Source organism: Pimephales promelas, chromosome 6 (assembly GCF_988280905.1).
Source record: "Pimephales promelas chromosome 6, fPimPro1.hap1.1, whole genome shotgun sequence".
NCBI classification, from domain to species: Eukaryota; Metazoa; Chordata; class Actinopteri; order Cypriniformes; family Leuciscidae; genus Pimephales; species Pimephales promelas.
This window is the reverse complement of record NC_142774.1, coordinates 36,380,301-36,400,933: the sequence shown is the minus strand read 5'-3', so window position 1 is coordinate 36,400,933 and position 20,633 is coordinate 36,380,301. Positions and strand designations below refer to the sequence as shown.

General features: G+C 38.5%; 2 protein-coding genes across 6 annotated transcripts in view; both read left to right on the top strand.

Moving 5' to 3' along the window:
- Positions 1-244: 244 nt before the first annotated feature.
- Positions 245-5,140, top strand: mief2 (mitochondrial elongation factor 2). Of its 4 annotated transcripts, none has more exons than XM_039648392.2 (6): positions 245-370; positions 1,372-1,486; positions 1,785-1,939; positions 2,465-2,621; positions 2,968-3,290; positions 3,898-5,140. In XM_039648392.2, the coding sequence occupies exons 3-6, from the start codon at positions 1,805-1,807 to the stop codon at positions 4,675-4,677; spliced, it is 1,395 nt and encodes a 464-aa protein (XP_039504326.2). In that variant the 5' UTR covers positions 245-370; positions 1,372-1,486; positions 1,785-1,804; the 3' UTR covers positions 4,678-5,140. The 4 variants fall into 4 exon arrangements, with proteins under 4 accessions (XP_039504326.2, XP_039504324.2, XP_039504327.2 ...); XM_039648390.2 differs by having other exon boundaries at positions 2,965-3,290; XM_039648393.2 differs by lacking the exon at positions 1,372-1,486 and having other exon boundaries at positions 256-370.
- Positions 5,141-6,032: 892 nt separating this feature from the next.
- Positions 6,033-20,633, top strand: part of smcr8b (Smith-Magenis syndrome chromosome region, candidate 8b) — a 32,691-nt gene continuing 18,090 nt past the window's right edge. Inside the window, exons 1-2 of one of the 2 annotated variants that reach the window (XM_089132522.1) lie at positions 6,033-6,157; positions 7,012-9,613. In XM_089132522.1, the coding sequence (XP_088988648.1) occupies positions 7,035-9,613 (2,579 nt within the window). In that variant the 5' untranslated portion in view covers positions 6,033-6,157; positions 7,012-7,034. Of the gene's footprint in view, positions 6,422-7,011; positions 9,614-20,633 lie in introns of both variants that reach the window. The other variant, XM_089132521.1, reaches the window with a different exon arrangement.

The window sequence follows — 20,633 nt, the reverse complement described above, 5'->3', positions numbered from 1 at the left end:
CTGCATTGAACAATAGAACCAAATACAAAAGCGATCAAATAAGTGTCATAGTGTAACAAAATAAAATACCAAACGACATAATTTATCAAAATTATAACTTGGTAAACGAATAGTATTTAAAATAATTTATGAAAATAAAATAATATGTGTGAACCCTCCTGTTAAAACGTAACAATTATGTAAGATAAACTCCATATAAAGCTCTGACGTCATGTCATACTGTCATCTCATTGGTCTAGATGTACTTCAATCAACGGGATAGTGACGTAGGATGTGTTTGTTATAGGTAAGAGAGCAAGTGCGTACTAGACAAAAGTACTAAATTCGATACTATACGCTAATGGCTCTGATTTGATACCACCTTAAAAAGGTAAGTTAGCTGTTTAAGTCGTGTTTATAAGTTGTTGACTGCTTAATATATCCCCAAGATTGTCGGTTTTCTGAATTCAACAGACAGCTAACAAGTTAGCAAACGCTAACAGAGCAATACACTGTTGTTTTCAGTTTAATTTATGCCCTTTGTGAATTACTGAAAATAAGTATTCGATTATTTGGGTAGTCATGGGATTTCATATAATATTTAGGGAGGAAAAACACCATACATTGTTATACGTGTGATATGCAGGCGTGCTGTTTAACATTTAAACCACTGATAGCATAAATCAGTTTTGTATACATCAGCTGTCTTTTCTGGAAAACACAATCCATGTTATCTGGGTTTTAAAGTCCATGTGTATGCAGGCCTTGTGTCATTAATGTCTATTAACCCAGTTGGCCTTTTATTCCATAACCAGGATAATACTGTACAATGTAAGCTGTTTTGTTTGATTTTTTTTTTCTTCTTCTTTGATCTGACCAAAATGCTGTTACTGTTACTTTTCAAGCACCTTTTGCAATAACATAATATTAGGCCTGAAATGTATCTATGTGATACTGTATTCATCCATGTCAGACTACTGTAATCTGTAGATCACAGCCAGAGACTGAAAATCATAAAATTATCAACTGAATAAGTGGAGAGTTACTTAGCCACATGGGTCTAAATTTAGGCCTGGTAAACCACCCTGCTGGGGCCGAGTTCATGAAGCTACCAAAGCTATTTCTGATCCACAGTCAGAGTGAAGCTTCAGATGCCTGGCCTGTCACGTAGGACACATGAGCACCATGTGTGTTTGGAATAACCTTCATAAAAGATCCCTGTGGTGGTGCTTTAAAGCCAGAATTAAATAAAAAAATTCACCCTTTAAATTTCTAAATGTTATTGTGTACTATTCAACTTTGAATGTTTTGACCTCAAAATGTTTAATAACGATGTCATAACTGAACCTTCCAGTGAAAACGACATGTTTCTCTCTCTTGTGATGTATGCAGGACTTCTTCAATCATTAAGTCCAGTTAAACCACCCCTGCAAGCTTGCATTCATCTGCCTCCACTTATGACGGAGTTAAACACCCACAACTCAAAATAATCCATTACACTCTGGATGTATGTTGCAATAGAGAAGATCTGTTGCTACTTCTGTTTGTGACTTAAACAATATCAAATGCCTAAAGCAATAATAATTGCAATTTAATATATACTATTTATGGTACACCAAAGTGCCCTGTAGTGTTTTTAGTACTATGAATATCATGATACATGTCCAAAAATCATAGATGACGCGTTCTTACAACAATTATCTATTTTGTTTCTAGTCTCTAAACTCAAAAGCTATCAGACTTTGGACTTTGAGGAAGCATGTGTGAAATCAAATGGTAATGTAAATCTTTGTTGACCTTTTCAGACACTTTCACAGAGGAAGTGATGTATTATTCTGGAAAAAGGCGGGGAGAAGATGGAATTGCTGCTGTCATTGACTTCCTGTTGTCCAACGCCCGGCTGGTGCTGGGGGTGGGCGGAGCTGCGATGCTGGGTATCGCCACATTAGCAGTGAAACGGGTGACAATTTGTTTTCTTTAGTTTATTACACACTACACAATTAATATGTCATGTGTTGTTGTTGTTCATCTGAGGTTGTTTAATTTTAAGACCTGCTTACAAACATATTATTTTTTTATGTTCTGATAAGCAAAACCATAAAATTCAAAAGGGTGTACTTTCTTTTTCATATATATATATATATATATATATATATATATATATATATATATATATATATACACACACACACAAATAAGTATTTTGAGAGTGTAGGGAGATTGACATGCACTGTTTAACTTTTTTTTAAGAAGAAGAAAAAGTGTAGTCTAATGACTTCAACAGAAGCATATACCATTAATTAATAAAAAAAGCTTGTAGCTCACTGTAGGTCTGTCTTTAAAGTGTTATTGTTAAAAAAAAAAATTCCCAGTGGAGGATAATGAATGTGATTTTTATTTACGGAACTCGACATTTACTCTCTGTAATGGTTTATTTTGATTACTCATTGATTTTTATCTCTTATTTCTTGTTGTGACGTCATAGCTGATAGAACGTGCTGGCAGGCCTCCTGATGAGAAGCCTGAACAGAAGATGACGGACAGCTGGGAGGAGTTAGGTTTGGTTAGTGCCTCCCCCAAACTGCTCCACAAGGGTATTGAAGGAGTAGTCATGAAACAGATTGCAGCCGCAACCAAGAAAGGTACGTACATATTTAAATGAAGGTATTTCCCATCTAGCTGAAAGGCAACAACAAAAAATCAAAATGTACCCTATCATATGGTTTCGTTGTGTACAATTCATCAGTGCATGTTAGTCCAAACCAAAAGTTTTGTAATCTTTTATCAGAATGTTGACTTGCTCAACTTCTACAGCTACCGGTGAATGTCAATTTAATGAATAGTATGGAATATACCTTGTTGTCCCATGGAAATTTGAGCATTGATATCACTGAACATCCTGTTTCACTAAAACTCATCATGATATGCAAGTAAAATGGTTGTCAATGCGGTTTTAAGTAGAAAACCTTTTTTTTGTGTGTTTAGCAGAACTGTCTCAGCCCATCCCCTTACCCTCACCTGAACCCCAGCGGTGTGACGCTTACCCACCTCAACGGCGGAAACGCTTGGATCTGTGCGTGATGACGTTTGCAGAGCGTCTGCAGCAGTACTTCAGAACACGAGTGTGTCTGTCGGAGGAGGAGGTGTCTGTCGCACAGCAGCGAGCGTTAGATATATCCACAGAGATCCAGGCCTTCCTGCACTCCAAACACCCAGACATGCCGTTGGGAGACATGATGCTGGCGGGATCACTGCTTGATGACCTGCAAGTGGTCAAAGCCGATCATGCCTGTCTGATCGTGCCTCTACAGGTATCAAGAGATTCGGTCTGGACCACTATCTTTGTACTTGCATGTGTGCAAATTTTATCCTATAGTTTCCAATAGTTGCTATTCCATACATCTTAAAGACCAATTAATTTTCATGATATATATATATATATATATATATATATATAAATAATATTATTATTATTTTAATCATTACAAAAATTTTATAATAATTTATAGGTCCTTCATGTGCTTTTTTTCCCAGCATTTTTCAAATTAGCAACATTGGTTTGTCATACTTAGACCAATATTCACAATTTTTAAATATAATGATTCTTTTGATTTCCTTGGTCATGCAGAGTTGAGGGGATGATGTAATAGTAATAAAATTCAAAAAATATATATTTTTTTATATTATTTTTTATCTTTTTGTTATTAAAATAAGTCCTCGATAAGCCTTTCTGTCATTTTTAAATGAGCAGAAATTTTGGTGACTCTTTTTCTACAATATTTGTCAATTATTGACCAAAATTGATTTAGATCATATTAGGAAGTTGCATATCAACTAACTTTCCCAAATGTCACCATTTGGATCTTTGGACTTGGATTGAAGCCATTTTTAAATTCGTTCCAAATGTTTTTATTACAGTTGGAGTCCAATCTGTGGATGCCTATTGCCGGAGAGGACACATTTTTGGGTCACCCTCAGTTCTGCATGGTGCGGCGTGAAAACCTGGAGTACTTCCCGAGGGGACGGAGCTACTGGGATCGACATTTACTGGGTGGATACTTGTCGTCACGGCTTGTTTCTGAGCAACTAGGTAAGGCTGTGATGGAATCAATGAACTGGCCTTCGTTAACCGGAACCCTGGAGTGCGAGGTGCGTCCGGTGCTTGGGTCTCCTGAGCTCAAACTGGAGATTCAAGGATTAACCCAAAGCAGTTGTGACAGTGGGGAACGCTTCTATATTACCGTGTTGCCAACAGTGCGCCTTAGCGAGATGATGCTTACGGCGCAGAGAGAGATCACTGGGTCATTCGACTACGTCTGGTACCAGAGTCTATACACCAACGAAACAACTAGACTAGCAGCTCTTGACAAAGCAGACTCGGGGGTCAGAAAGAAGTGTCTGAAAACACTAAAGGCTGTGTGCCGCAACTGCCCTGCACTACGCAAGCTCAACGGCAGCCATCTTACCAATGTCATTCTACACATGAGTGAAAAGGAAACTGATTGGTCGGAATCTGTGTTTGCTGATAGGTTCTTGCAGGCGATTGCTGAGCTTATCGGATACCTGGAGACTGGAATCATGCCTAGTTTCTTTAAACATAATGTGAATCTGTTTCAGGGATTTACGGAGGATGACATTGATGAGATGGGCTTCATGCTCTACTGTGCCATAACTGAACCTGAGATACTACTTATTTGATTTACTCCTATACCTGTGCAGTATTACATCTATAAAAACATCTATCTCAATGGCAACTGGCAATAATGCATCTTTAAACAAAGAATGTAATATTGGACTGTCTCTTCACAGTCGTCTGATGTGAATTTCTGCTTAGCTGCTCCTTTATAGGGGATTTTGAAGTGACAGGCATCATTTTACTATCCAGCACTATCCTAGTCAGGCACTTTGCTTAGATGTAGGTTTGAAAGAAGTGAAAGATTTCATAAAACATCTTTAGTCTGAGCTTCTGCTTGTGTGTGTGTAAGGGTATTTAGACTGTTTGTCTGTGACTTCAGATGTATTTTTATTATGAGCTCTCTCTCTGTGTGTGTGTGTGTGTGTGTAGCAGTAATCATAGATTGTGTGAAGCTATGTTGACTGAAGAAGCAAATACTCAATATTAAGACAATAAAGCAGTAATGCAAAAATATTTTTATATCAATTTTTGTCAGTTAGTCTTGCTTACAAAGTAGCAAAAATACTGTTTGATTGGTGGAAAACCTTTATAAGGATTGTTTTCCTTCTTGCTCACATTCTACCCTTTTGGCAATGGCAGCATAAATGGCTAAAAAGACAGAATTAAACTAAAAGTTAATGTGATGCAGGTTCCATATATACACCCGATAACTTTCCAAATTTGGTTAAATGATAAGCAAAAACAATAAAAATGTTGGTAGGGTTAAATATCATATTTTAGTGAAACCTACTCCACTAATAAGGTTACATGAAATCTTACATGATTTCTTCTTTACCACTGGGATGCATGTCTGAATAAAGAGATTGTTCACAATTTTCACATTTGTTGGTGGTGTTACTTCTGCTTTTCTTCTCCATTAGAATGGATTGCACACACATTTGTTATTGATAATATGATTTGTATGCTAATTTCCCCTTTCTGTTCCTATCATGTGAGGACACAATAAGTACAAGTCATGGTTTATGAAAGGTCAAATTAAAAAAGATGTTGCCACGTTACTACTGAACTACAGTTAACAGCACCTCCCTTAAATTAAAAGTAACAAGTTAATGTTTCTGAAGGGAAAGGGGGTTAACTGTATTAATGCTATTTGGTCTATGGTACATTTTAAGGAATCCTGTTTTAATAATCCGTTTCTTTGGGGCACTCACATTTACATTTCATTTAGTGACCCAGACAAAAGAGGATTTTTAAAGTCGATATAAGAAAAAGTGTTTTTAAAAAACAGAGGCTTTATTTTAGAAGTGTCTTATTTTTAGTCTTATAGTCTTATTTTTCCCAGTTATTTTGAGGAATTGGTCTGAGGCGGAAACAAGTTTGAGCACCCTCCCCTCCCCTTAACCAGAGGTGTCACATGGCTAACTATGGCAAAGGCTGCTTCGGTTACTGCTCTCCGGGAAGCGCTTTAATTTTTGTTTACTTCTGAACAACGACTTAAACTAACTTTTAAAAATTAGCCAACAACTACTCTCGTGATTTGCTGTAAGTTACTCACGCTGCCGTCAGCGAAAGGATTTATATATTTTTTCTGAATTGTTCGGTCAGTTTTCATGACATTGCGTTTATGTCATGGTTTGTATTTTGTATCAGGCATGTAATTTTTAATTTGGCGAGAACGGGGTAATTTCATGCTTATTGTGGTTTTTAAGTAGCCTAGTTCTTATTCTCGTGTATGGCGACAAATCAATTTACTATACGTAGTAAAACTAGACCTCCTGGACTGGGTGGACAGCACTGATGCCGTATGTAAGTGACAAGTTTAATTATTTTAGTAGGCTATTATTTTATGGAATGTGTACTTTAGAAAGATTCAATCGTAATGCCATTTCCGTAATTAAATACATCACATCTTGTATTAATTAAAATTTAGACCTTCAGTGTACAACAAACTTATAATAGCTTAAACAAGTTTTGAATTAGTTTTGTTTTTTTTTTCTAGTAAAGCAACAAGCCTGTCAAACTGACATCTTGCTATTTTTATTTGAAAAAACCAATGAAATCCACGTTATTAGCCACAGTTAATTATGACTATTTGTTCTCGCGAAGAATCTTAACGGTCATGTTTTAATCATAATAACCATAGTGAAAAATATGTAATATATGTATGTTGAATGTAAATCTGGTAGATGATCAGTCTATAAACATCTATAACATGTACTGTAACATTACTATAAAATCAGATTTTGCTGAATGTAAAGTTTAAATAGCAGGTATCACTATGTTTCACTTTTGACATGTAATAACCTTACTAAAAACAAAACAATCACAACTAATTTTGTGAAACATTTTGACAGTCCTCATATTTTAATTTAAATATTTTTTACACCCCTGTCCAGTTTGTTTTAGAAAAGATTCCACCATGATTGGTTCTCCAGACTTGGTGGCTTTTACTAAGGAAACAGATTTCAGTGAAATAGACCCATCAGCTCTTCCAGAGGAACTGTCTGTGCCCATGTATCCCTACACTGGGGATATCACTCCGTGGTCCAGGATGTCTGGCGCTAATTTTAAGAAGGACTTTATTCTTTTATCAGAGTTTTCAGAGCAAGTTGGGCCCCAACCTTTGCTTACTGTTCCTCCTGAAACCAAAGCTTGTGGGACGTTTGATTTGAACCACTTCTCCCTTCGGATTATGTCAGTGGACTATCAGTCCTCTCTTGCCAGCTCGGCAAGTTGTGGCTCTTTCAAACTGAACTTTGTCGAAGACTCAAAGGTAGTTTTAGGGGATTCTAGAGAAGGAGCATTTGCATATGTGCACCACCTTACGCTCTATGACCTGGAGGCTCGAGGGTTTGTGCGACCACTTTGCCTTGCTTATGTGTCGTCTGATGAGAATAAAATCATTCAACAATTCCAGCTGCTTTCCACAGAGTTCTCCAAAGTCTCTGAATGTCTTAAAACAGGGAACAGGAAGAACTTTGCGAAGGAACTGGAGGTTAAACTAAGAGATCTGGAGTATACAAAAGTCATGTTACTTAGAGAGATAAAAAGAGAGTTCAATAATGCATCTGTGAAGTGCACCAATGAAAGGGAACGGATGTTGAATGGTATGCCTACATTAGCTAGACATACAGAAGATGTGAAACTGAATGAGTGTGAAAGTGAAATGAAATTACAAGAAAAAGACAGATGTGGGATTTCAAAAAAGGCAGAAGTAGAGTCTGAACACGAGAATAGGTCATGTATTACACACGAGAAAGATAAACGGTTTGGGGATCGAAGGAACAAGCAGGATAAAGGATCTTGCCCAATGCCAATGGCTAACAAAGAACAGGAGTTGGCCACTGTAGAAAAATCGATTCAGGATTATAAAAGCCTTTTAAAACAGATCACTTGCTACCCAACCAGGAAGCTTAGAAACTCTGAGTACTCCCCTTACGAACCAGATGACCTTCCTCATTCTCTGGAACTTGACCTGGATGATTTAAGGCACGATCAGCTTGCTGAGCCAATGCTAGAATGCAGTGTTTTTCCTTGCACAAACACACCCTCGCATTCTCTCCAGCTGATTAACTCCACTTCATCTTGCCGATTTGACAAACGTCTGAAAACTCTCGAGGAATTGTGTGACGACTACTTCCACCAACAGGCTCTACAGCAACTGTACTCCATAGAGAGGACATTCAGAGGAGATATTTGCCATCTCTACACACAACTCCTCTGCCGCAATCTTCTCCGCAACCTTAAATCTACCAATTTCTTATTTGAGGATCCATGTGACTGGGAAGAGGGTGCTGGATTACAGACTGAAATAGCTGGTCAACATTCAGTGCAACAACCGTCCTTTCTTCCTGCACCCTCAATTCTAAGTGAACCTGTCAGTCTTGAGTCATATGCCTCCTGTGTTGAAATGGTGCCAATCAAACTAGAGTTGGCTGGATCTAAACAATCTCCAGTTGTACCCAGCTCTGTAAATACCCCTTCCGAGCATAACCTACCCTTGACATCCAACACCGCCCCAGTAGAGGCTGAATTGGAAAATGAGGGAGTAGTTACAGCTCTGGATTGTCAAGAAAATGTGGAATATGTTTCAGCTTTGATGAAGACCAGTATTAGTAGTGGAGATAGTATCGAAGTCTTAGGGACGGAGAAGTCCTTCAGATCCCAAGGTTCAAATTTACCAATGGATACAGCACTGCAAAGTCCACCACCTCTGTCCACTACCGCTGCACTGGAGGGGGGTCAAGGGAGGGTACCTACCAGACGGACTTGCAGTGAAGACAGCATTGAGGTGCTCAGCACGACAGAATCCATCCTACAAGAAGAATTGCGTGCCTCATACCCTTGCGCAATTGATGAGGAAAGCCCTGAGCAAGAGAATGATGTGAAAGACAGGTGTCGAAAACAAGGCAACAAAAATGTTGAAGGTGTTTTCAGAGTGGGAAATGTTCCAGGAGATCATGGAAGAGCCTGTTTGGAGTCGCCGCAAGGTTTTTATCCTGCCGTCACCCTGACTCCACCTGACTGTCCTATTGCTTTATCCCTTGGTGGGTCAAGCTTCCAAGATGCTTTTCACGCAACGGAATCGATCCCTCTCTCGCTGTCAGATGAGCCCTGTCGGACAATACCTGATGATTTGTCAGACTGCTTCAGCTATCGGAGCACCACTGCCTCCACAACCTCCGAATGCCCTTTCTCTGCTTGTCTTCCCAGGGGGAAAAAAGAAGGTGGGACCAGACGAAGGCGTGGCAGAGTAGGGCGGGCAGCATTGCAGTTCTTGCGACAGTTTCCCTTTGCAGTGCATGCAGTGTATAGCCTTTTGAGTGGGCGAACATTGGTGGTACTAGGTAGCGAGGAGGCTGCAGTGAGACGGCTAGTTACAGCACTCTCTGTGTACGTCCCACATCCGAGTAGATACAGAGAGAGCATTCAACCTTGGACTTCAACGCCGCTGCAGCTTACTGACCTGCTCAACTGGAAACTCATCGGCTTTAATAGGTAACATTTACTAAGCATCATAATCTTGTTTGAATGCCTGTTTTTAACTTAAATATCTTAAAGGAGTAGTTCACTTTTAAAAAAACTTTTGCTGATAATTTACTCACCCCCAGGTCATCCAAGATGTCCATGTCATTCTTTCTTCTGTCGAAAAGAAATTAAGGTTTTTGACGAAAACATTCCAGGATTTTCTCCATATAATGGACTTCAAAGGTCCAAATGAGAGTTTCAGTGCAGCTTCAATGAACTTTAAACGATTCCAGACAGTGAATAAGGGTCTTATTTAGTGAAACGATCGGCCATTTAAAAAAAGTTTAAGTCTTATAAGCACAAATGCTCGCCTTGCTCTGTTCTGTGATGAGCGTTCGTGACTCTCCTGTTCAAACTCATTCATCAAAATGAACAAATCTTTTTTCGAGTCATGACTCGAAGGGTCCTAGATAAGACACTTATTCATCATCTGGTGTTGTTTAAAGCCCTTTGAAGCTGCACTGCAACTGTCTTTTGGACCTTGAACCATTTGGTTCCCAGTAAAGTCCACTATATGGAGAAAATCCTAGAAAGTTTTCATCAAAAACCTTAATTTTTTTTCGACTGAAGAAAGAAAAACATGGACATCTTGGATGACATGGGGGTGAGTAAATTATCAGCAAAAGTTTTTTTTTTTTAAGTGAACTACTCCTTTAATTAGCTAGTTCTGACATATTTGTTGGGGGCAGTCTGACATCACACTTGTCAACAAACACTTAACCCATTCAGACCCTGTGTCCATTACAATGGACATCACATGTCAGCCCCCTTTTTAACTTCTGGAGCATTTCACCTATTTTAAAGCCTTCAGTCCATGAGATTGAACGTTTGTCATCCAATCAAATGCCAGTAAAGCTCTGCATGTAGTAATTATTATATATATAAAAAAAACCTCTACATTAAAGAGAAGCATGGCAGCACTTCACTCGAAACACAGAAGCAAGCAACATTTTCTAAGGTGTATTTACATTTTGCATATATTTTTGCCAGTATTTCATAGTTTGTATGTAAAATAGAAAGATTGAACTTATTAATTAAAGTTACAAATTGACTGTAGAATTGCACGTTTTAAATCAGGATTTTTTTAAATGTGTCTGTCCATTAGATTGGACAGTAGGTTTGAAAGCCTGTTACTGAAGTCACATTTTCAGTGAAGCTGATTGAAATTTCTTTTATGTATATATATATATATATATATATATATATATATATATATATATATATATATATATATATATATATCACAGTACCGATATATATACCAAACTTTTTCATGTGCAGAATATACAGTTCTGAAGTGCTTGAACATATAGCTGATGAAAATATCTCAGATGTTGACTTTATGTGGAGTAATGAGGAAGATGGAGATGTAAGAAAATATCCATATTTAAAACTTTATAAAGTAAAATAACTTCCGCCCAAAAGAACATATGGAATCATTTGACTTAAATCTAAAGCGCAACTTAAATTTGAATATTTTAAATATTTTATATTAATACATATTTTTTATGGATAGATGCACTTTTATGATGGATAGATGCATTTGTATCATGGATAGATGCACTTTTATGGACTTTCAAAACAGAAACAACCATTTACAGCCAATATAAAGCTTGGAAGGGCCAGGACATTGTTTAATGTAACTCTGATTATTTTCGTCTGAGAGAAGAATGTCATATACACCAAGGATGGCTAGAGGCCAGGGTGATTAAATCATGGGCTAATTTAAATTTTTGGGTGAACTATGCCTTTAAAGTTATAGTTCAACCACAAATTAGGGGTTCAAACCCTATTGCTCTAGACCCTTCCAGAGCTGAGATATTGATATCCCACATATAATTTAACCATTATAAATATCTCAATATCTCAGCTCTGGAATGGTCTAGAGAATCCATTTTTGCACTCAGGTCTAAGTCTCATGGCCCTCTATCAGAATCCAGAGTTTTGAGAAGATTGGAGAAACTTATTTTTTCGCTCCAAAAAAAAAAAATGACAGGGGTACCCCTGTCGTTTTTTGGGGGGTCGAAATTTTGAGTGTGGCATAAATGCTATGTGGGATATCAATATCTCAGCTCTGGAAGGGTCTAGAGACTCAATTTTTGCACTAAGGTCTAAGCCCAATGGCCCTCTATCAGAATCCAGAGTTTTGAGAAGATTGGAGAAACTTATTTTTTCGCACCGAAAAAAAAAACGACAGGGGTACCCCTGGGGTCGAAAATTGGAGTTTCTCTGATCTTGAAACTCTGGATTCTGATAGAGGGCTGTGAGACTTAGACCTGAGTGCAAAAATGGAGGCTCTAGACCCTTCCAGAGCTGAGATATTGAGATCCCACGTACCATTGATGCCATTATAAATATCTCAATATCTCAGCTCGGGAAGGGTCTAGAGCCTCCATTTTGGCACTCAGGTCTAAGTCCCATGGCCCTCTATCAAAGTCCAGAATTTCAAGAAGATTGAAGTAACTTGTTTTTTCGCACAAAAAAAAAAAACTAAAGGGGTACCACTGTCGTTTTTTTTTTTTTTTTGGAGCGAAAAAATAAGTTATTCAATTCTGATAGAGGGCCATGGGACTAAGACCCGAGTGCAAAAATGGAGGCTCTAGACCCTTCCAGAGCTGAGATATTGAGATCCCAAATAGCATTTATGCCACACTCAAAATTTCGACCCAAAAAAAAAAAAAAAAAAAAACGACAGGATCGTTTTTTTTTTTATGGTCGAAATTTTGAGTTTCTAAATCTCAGCTCTGGAAGGGTCTAGAGCCTCCATTGTTGCACTCAGGTCTAAGTCTCATGGCCCTCTATCAGAATCCAGAGTTTCAAGAAGATTGGGGATACTTAATTTTTCGCCCAAAAAAAAAAAAAACGTAAGGGGTTACACTGTCGTTTTTTTTTCTGGTCGAAATTTTGAGTTTCGATATCTCAGCTCTGGAAGGGTCTAGAGCCTCCATTGTTGCACTCAGGTCTAAGTCTCATGGCCCTCTATCAGAATCCAGAGTTTCAAGAAGATTGGGGATACTTAATTTTTCGCCCAAAAAAAAACGTAAGGGGTAACACTGTCGTTTTTTTTTATCTGGTCGAAATTTTGAGTTTCGAAATCTCAGCTCTGGAAGGGTCTAGAGCCTCCATTGTTGCACTCAGGTCTAAGTCTCATGGCCCTCTATCAGAATCCAGAGTTTCAAGAAGATTGGGGATACTTAATTTTTCGCCCAAAAAAAAAAAAACGTAAGGGGTTACACTGTCGTTTTTTTTTCTGGTCGAAATTTTGAGTTTCGATATCTCAGCTCTGGAAGGGTCTAGAGCCTCCATTGTTGCACTCAGGTCTAAGTCTCATGGCCCTCTATCAGAATCCAGAGTTTCAAGAAGATTGGGGATACTTAATTTTTCGCCCAAAAAAAAACGTAAGGGGTAACACTGTCGTTTTTTTTTATCTGGTCGAAATTTTGAGTTTCGAAATCTCAGCTCTGGAAGGGTCTAGAGCCTCCATTGTTGCACTCAGGTCTAAGTCTCATGGCCCTCTATCAGAATCCAGAGTTTCAAGAAGATTGGGGATACTTAATTTTTCGCCCAAAAAAAAAAAACGTAAGGGGTAACACTGTCGTTTTTTTTTTTCTGGTCGAAATTTTGAGTTTCGATATCTCAGCTCTGGAAGGGTTTAGAGCCTCCATTTTTGCACTCAGGTCTAAGTCTCATGGCCCTCTATCAGAATCCAGAGTTTCAATAAGATTGGGGATACTTAATTTTTCGCCCAAAAAAAAAAAAACGTAAGGGGTAACACTGTCGTTTTTTTTTTCTGGTCGAAATTTTGAGTTTCGATATCTCAGCTCTGGAAGGGTTTAGAGTCTTCATTTTTGCACTCAGGTCTAAGTCTCATGGCCCTCTATCAGAATCCAGAGTATTGAGAAGGTTGGGGAAACTTATTTTTTGTACCAAAAAAAAAAAACGACAATGGTACCACCGCAATTTATTTTATAATAACTATGTGTAAACTGCTTATAGAGACTTTATAGAACAGTCTTTTATGTAAAACAGCTTTTATATGAAACTATATGTAAACTGCTTGTAAAGACTTTATAGAACAGTCTTTTATGTTAAACAGCTTTTATATGAAACCATATGTAAAAGACTTTATTGATAGTCTTCTGTTATACAGTTTTTATACGTAAACTGTTTATAATAAATACACAGAAACATATTTTATGTAAAACAGCTTTTATATGAAACCATATGTAAAAGACTAGATAATTTTCTGTTATACAGTTTTTATACGTAAACTGTTTATAATAAATACACAGAAACATATTGCAACATATGTTTATTGGTTTTATTAGAAAGCCACATACACATATTGTAACAAATGTTTATTGGTTTTATAAGAAAGACACAGAAACATATTGTAACAAGAATGCTTTATTAATGGAATGTAACGCCAAAATGGAGGCTCTAGACCCTTCCAGAGCTGAGATGTTGAGATCCCACATAGCATTTATGCCCTTATAAATATATCAATATCTCAGCTCTGGAAGGGTCTAGAGCCTGTCGTTTTTTTTTTTTTGGTTGAAATTTTGACTTTCGATATCTCAGCTCCGGAAGGGTCTAGAGTCTCCATTTTTGCACTCAGGTCTAAGTCTCATGGCCCTCTATCAGAATCCAGAGTTTTGAAAAGATTGGGGAAACTTAATTTTTCGCCCAAAAAAAAAAACGTAAGGGGTAACACTGTCGTTTTTTTTTTTCTGGTCGAAATTTTGAGTTTCGATATCTCAGCTCTGGAAGGGTCTAGAGCCTCCAATGTTGCACTCAGGTCTAAGTCTCATGGCCCTCTATCAGAATCCAGAGTTTCAAGAAGATTGGGGATACTTAATTTTTCGCCCAAAAAAAAAAAACGTAAGGGGTAACACTGTCGTTTTTTTTTATCTGGTCGAAATTTTGAGTTTTGATATCTCAGCTCTGGAAGGGTCTAGAGCCTCCATTGTTGCACTCAGGTCTAAGTCTCATGGCCCTCTATCAGAATCCAGAGTTTCAAGAAGATTGGGGATACTTAATTTTTCGCCCAAAAATGAAAAAAAACGAAAGGGGTAACACTGTTGTTTTTTTTCTGGTCGGAATTTTGAGTTTTGATATCTCAGCTCTGGAAGGGTCTAAAGCCTCCATTTTTGCACTCAGGTCTAAGTCTCATGGCCCTCTATCAGAATCCAGAGTATTGGGAAGATTGGGGAAGCTTATTTTTTTGCACCCAAAAAAAAACCGTAAGGGGTAACACTGTCGTTTTTTTTTCTGTTCGAAACTTTGAGTTTTGATATCTTAGCTCTGGAAGGGTCTAAAGCCTCCATTTTTGCACTCAGGTCTAAGTCTCATGGCCCTCTATCAGAATCCAGAGTATTGAGAAGATTGGGGAAACTTATTTTTTTGCACCCAAAAAAAAAAAACGTAAGGGGTAACACTGCCTGTTTTTTTTTTCTGGTCCAAATTTTGAGTTTTGATATCTCAGCTCTGGAAGGGTCTAAAGCCTCCATTTTTGCACTCAGGTCTAAGTCTAATGGCCCTCTATCAGAATCCAGAGTATTAAGAAGATTGGGGAAACTTATTTTTTTGCACCCAAAAAAAACCGTAAGGGGTAACACTGTCGTTTTTTTTTTTTCTGGTCCAAATTTTGAATTTTGATATCTCAGCTCTGGAAGGGTCTAGATCACCCATTTTTGCACTCAGGTCAAAGTTTCACAGCCCTCTATCAGAATCCAGAGTTTTGAGAAGATTGGAGAAACTTAATTTTTTGCCCGAAAACGAAAAAAAACGAAAGGGGTAACACTGTCGTTTTTTTTTCGGGTCGAAATTTTGAATTTTGATATCTGAGCTCTGGAAGGGTCTAGAGCCTCCATTTTTGCACTCAGGTCAAAGTCTCGTGGCCCTCTATCAGAATCCAGAGTTTTGAGAAGATTGGAGAAACTTAATTTTTCGCCCGAAAACGAAAAAAACGAAAGGGGTAACACTGTCGTTTTTTTTTCGGATCGAAATTTTGAATTTCGATATCTCAGCTCTGGAAGGGTCTAGAGCCTCCATTTTTGCACTCAGGTCAAAGTCTCGCGCCCCTCTATCAGAATCCAGAGTTTTGAGAAGATTGGAGAAATTTCATTTTTCGCCCAAAAATGAAAAAAAACGAAAGGGGTAACACTGTCGTTTTTTTTTTCGGGTCGAAATTTTGAATTTCGATATCTCAGCTCTGGGAGGGTCTAGAGCCTCCATTTTTGCACTCAGGTCAAAGTCTCGCGCCCCTCTATCAGAATCCAGAGTTTTGAGAAGATTGGAGAAACTTAATTTTTCGCCCAAAAATGAAAAAAAACGAAAGGGGTAACACTGTCGTTTTTTTTTCGCGTCGAAATTTTGAATTTCGATATCTCAGCTCTGGAAGGGTCTAGAGCCTCCATTTTTGCACTCAGGTCAAAGTCTCGCGCCCCTCTATCAGAATCCAGAGTTTTGAGAAGATTGGAGAAATTTCATTTTTCGCCCAAAAATGAAAAAAAAAACGAAAGGGGTAACACTGTGGTTTTTTTTTTCGGGTCGAAATTTTGAATTTTCGATATCTCAGCTCTGGAAGGGTCTAGAGCCTCCATTTTTGCACTCAGGTCAAAGTCTCGCGCCCCTCTATCAGAATCCAGAGTTTTGAGAAGATTGGAGAAACTTAATTTTTCGCCCAAAAATGAAAAAAAAACGAAAGGGGTAACACTGTCGTTTTTTTTTCGGGTCGAAATTTTGAATTTCGATACCTCAGCTCTGGGAGGGTCTAGAGCCTCCATTTTTGCACTCAGGTCAAAGTCTCGCGCCCCTCTATCAGAATCCAGAGTTTTGAGAAGATTGGAGAAACTTAATTTTTCGCCCAAAAATGAAAAAAAAACGAAAGGGGTAACACTGTCGTTTTTTTTTCGGGTTGAAATTTTGAATTTCGATATCTCAGCTCTGGGAGGGTCTAGAGCCTCCATTTTTGCACTCAGGTCAAAGTCTCGCGCCCCTCTATCAGAATCCAGAGTTTTGAGAAGATTGGAGAAACTTCATTTTTCGCCCGAAAACGAAAAAAAAAACAAAAGGGGTAACACTGTCGTTTTTTTTTCGGGTCGAAATTTTGAATTTCGATATCTCAGCTCTGGAAGGGTCTAAAGCCTCCATTTTTGAGCTCAAGTCAAAGTCTCGCGCCCCTCTATCAGAATCCAGAGTTTTGAGAAGATTGGAGAAATTTCATTTTTCGCCCAAAAATGAAAAAAAAACGAAAGGGGTAACACTGTCGTTTTTTTTTCGGGTCGAAATTTTGAATTTCGATATCTCAGCTCTGGAAGGGTCTAGAGCCTCCATTTTTGCACTCAGGTCAAAGTCTCGCGCCCCTCTATCAGAATCCAGAGTTTTGAGAAGATTGGAGAAACTTCATTTTTCGCCCAAAAATGAAAAAAAAAAAAATGAAAGGGGTAACACTGTCGTTTTTTTTTCGGGTCGAAATTTTGAATTTCGATATCTCAGCGCTGGAAGGGTCTAGAGCCTCCATTTTTGCACTCAGGTCAAAGTCTCGCGCCCCTCTATCAGAATCCAGAGTTTTGAGAAGATTGGAGAAACTTCATTTTTCGCCCGAAAATGAAAAAAAAACGAAAGGGGTAACACTGTCGTTTTTTTTTTTCGGGTCAAAATTTTGAATTTCGATATCTCAGCTCTGGAAGGGTCTAGAGCCTCCATTTTTGCACTCAGGTCAAAGTCTCGCGCCCCTCTATCAGAATCCAGAGTTTTGAGAAGATTGGAGAAACTTAATTTTTCGCCCAAAAATGAAAAAAAATGAAAGGGGTAACACTGTCGTTTTTTTTTCCGGTCGAAATTTTGAATTTCGATATCTCAGCTCTGGAAGGGTCTAGAGCCTCCATTTTTGCACTCAGGTCAAAGTCTCGCGCCCCTCTATCAGAATCCAGAGTTTTGAGAAGATTAGAGAAATTTCATTTTTCGCCCAAAAATGAAAAAAAAAACGAAAGGGGTAACACTGTCGTTTTTTTTTCGGGTCGAAATTTTGAATTTCGATATCTCAGCTCTGGAAGGGTCTAGAGCCTCCATTTTTGCACTCAGGTCAAAGTCTCGCGCCCCTCTATCAGAATCCAGAGTTTTGAGAAGATTGGAGAAACTTAATTTTTCGCCCAAAAATGAAAAAAAACGAAAGGGGTAACACTGTCGTTTTTTTTTCGGGTCGAAATTTTGAATTTCGATATCTCAGCTCTGGAAGGGTCTAGAGCCTCCATTTTTGCACTCAGGTCAAAGTCTCGCGCCCCTCTATCAGAATCCAGAGTTTTGAGAAGATTGGAGAAACTTCATTTTTCGCCCAAAAATGAAAAAAAAAATGAAAGGGGTAACACTGTCGTTTTTTTTTTCGGGTCGAAATTTTGAATTTCGATTTCTCAGCGCTGGAAGGGTCTAGAGCCTCCATTTTTGCACTCAGGTCAAAGTCTCGCGCCCCTCTATCAGAATCCAGAGTTTTGAGAAGATTGGAGAAACTTAATTTTTCGCCCAAAAATGAAAAAAAACGAAAGGGGTAACACTGTCGTTTTTTTTTCGGGTCGAAATTTTGAATTTCGATATCTCAGCTCTGGAAGGGTCTAGATCCTCCATTTTTGAACTCAGGTCAAAGTCTCGCGCCCCTCTATCAGAATCCAGAGTTTTGAGAAAATTGGAGAAACTTCATTTTTCGCCCGAAAATGAAAAAAACGAAAGGGGTAACACTGTCGTTTTTTTTTCGGGTCGAAATTTTGAATTTCGATATCTCAGCTCTGGAAGGGTCTAGAGCCTCCATTTTTGCACTCAGGTCAAAGTCTCGCGCCCCTCTATCAGAATCCAGAGTTTTGAGAAGATTGGAGAAATTTCATTTTTCGCCCAAAAATGAAAAAAAAAACGAAAGGGGTAACACTGTCTTTTTTTTTTCGGGTCGAAATTTTGAATTTCGATATCTCAGCTCTGGAAGGGTCTAGAGCCTCCATTTTTGCACTCAGGTCAAAGTCTCACGCCCCTCTATCAGAATCCAGAGTTTTGAGAAGATTGGAGAAACTTAATTTTTCGCCCAAAAATGAAAAAAAACAAAAGGGGTAACACTGTCGTTTTTTTTTTCGGGTCGAAATTTTGAATTTCGATATCTCAGCTCTGGAAGGGTCTAGATCCTCCATTTTTGCACTCAGGTCAAAGTCTCGCGCCCCTCTATCAGAATCCAGAGTTTTGAGAAGATTGGAGAAATTTCATTTTTCGCCCAAAAATGAAAAGAAACGAAAAGGGTAACACTGTCGTTTTTTTTTCGGGTCGAAATTTTGAATTTCGATATCTCAGCGCTGGAAGGGTCTAGAGCCTCCATTTTTGCACTCAGGTCAAAGTCTCGCGCCCCTCTATCAGAATCCAGAGTTTTGAGAAGATTGGAGAAACTTCATTTTTCGCCCGAAAATGAAAAAAAACGAAAGGGGTAACACTGTCGTTTTTTTTTCGGGTCGAAATTTTGAATTTCGATATCTCAGCTCTGGAAGGGTCTAGAGCCTCCATTTTTGCACTCAGGTCAAAGTCTCGCGCCCCTCTATCAGAATCCAGAGTTTTGAGAAGATTGGAGAAATTTCATTTTTCGCCCAAAAATGAAAAAAAAAAAAACGAAAGGGGTAACACTGTCGTTTTTTTTTCGGGTCGAAATTTTGAATTTCGATATCTCAGCGCTGGAAGGGTCTAGAGCCTCCATTTTTGCACTCAGGTCAAAGTCTCGCGCCCCTCTATCAGAATCCAGAGTTTTGAGAAGATTGGAGAAACTTCATTTTTCGCCCGAAAATGAAAAAAAACGAAAGGGGTAACACTGTCGTTTTTTTTTTCGGGTCGAAATTTTGAATTTCGATATCTCAGCTCTGGAAGGGTCTAGAGCCTCCATTTTTGCACTCAGGTCAAAGTCTCGCGCCCCTCTATCAGAATCCAGAGTTTTGAGAAGATTGGAGAAACTTAATTTTTCGCCCAAAAATGAAAAAAAATGAAAGGGGTAACACTGTCGTTTTTTTTGGGGGACGAAATTTTGAATTTCGATATCTCAGCTCTGGAAGGGTCTAGAGCCTCCATTTTTGCACTCAGGTCAAAGTCTCGCGCCCCTCTATCAGAATCCAGAGTTTTGAGAAGATTGGAGAAATTTCATTTTTCGCCCAAAAATGAAAAAAAAAAAACGAAAGGGGTAACACTGTCGTTTTTTTTTTCGGGTCGAAATTTTGAATTTCGATATCTCAGCTCTGGAAGGGTCTAGAGCCTCCATTTTTGCACTCAGGTCAAAGTCTCGCGCCCCTCTATCAGAATCCAGAGTTTTGAGAAGATTGGAGAAACTTAATTTTTCGCCCAAAAATGAAAAAAAACGAAAGGGGTAACACTGTCGTTTTTTTTTTCGGGTCGAAATTCTGAATTTCGATATCTCAGCTCTGGAAGGGTCTAGATCCTCCATTTTTGCACTCAGGTCAAAGTCTCTCGCCCCTCTATCAGAATCCAGAGTTTTGAGAAGATTGGAGAAACTTAATTTTTCGCCCAAAAATGAAAAAAAACGAAAGGGGTAACACTGTCGTTTTTTTTTCGGGTCGAAATTTTGAATTTCGATATCTCAGCTCTGGAAGGGTCTAGAGCCTCCATTTTTGCACTTAGGTCAAAGTCTCGCGCCCCTCTATCAGAATCCAGAGTTTTGAGAAGATTGGAGAAATTTCATTTTTCGCCCAAAAATGAAAAAAAACGAAAGGGGCAACACTGTCGTTTTTTTTTTCGGGTCAAAATTTTGAATTTCGATATCTCAGCTCTGGAAGGGTCTAGAGCCTCCATTTTTGCACTCAGGTCAAAGTCTCGCGCCCCTCTATCAGAATCCAGAGTTTTGAGAAAATTGGAGAAACTTCATTTTTCGCCCGAAAATGAAAAAAACGAAAGGGGTAACACTGTCGTTTTTTTTTCGGGTCGAAATTTTGAATTTCGATATCTCAGCTCTGGAAGG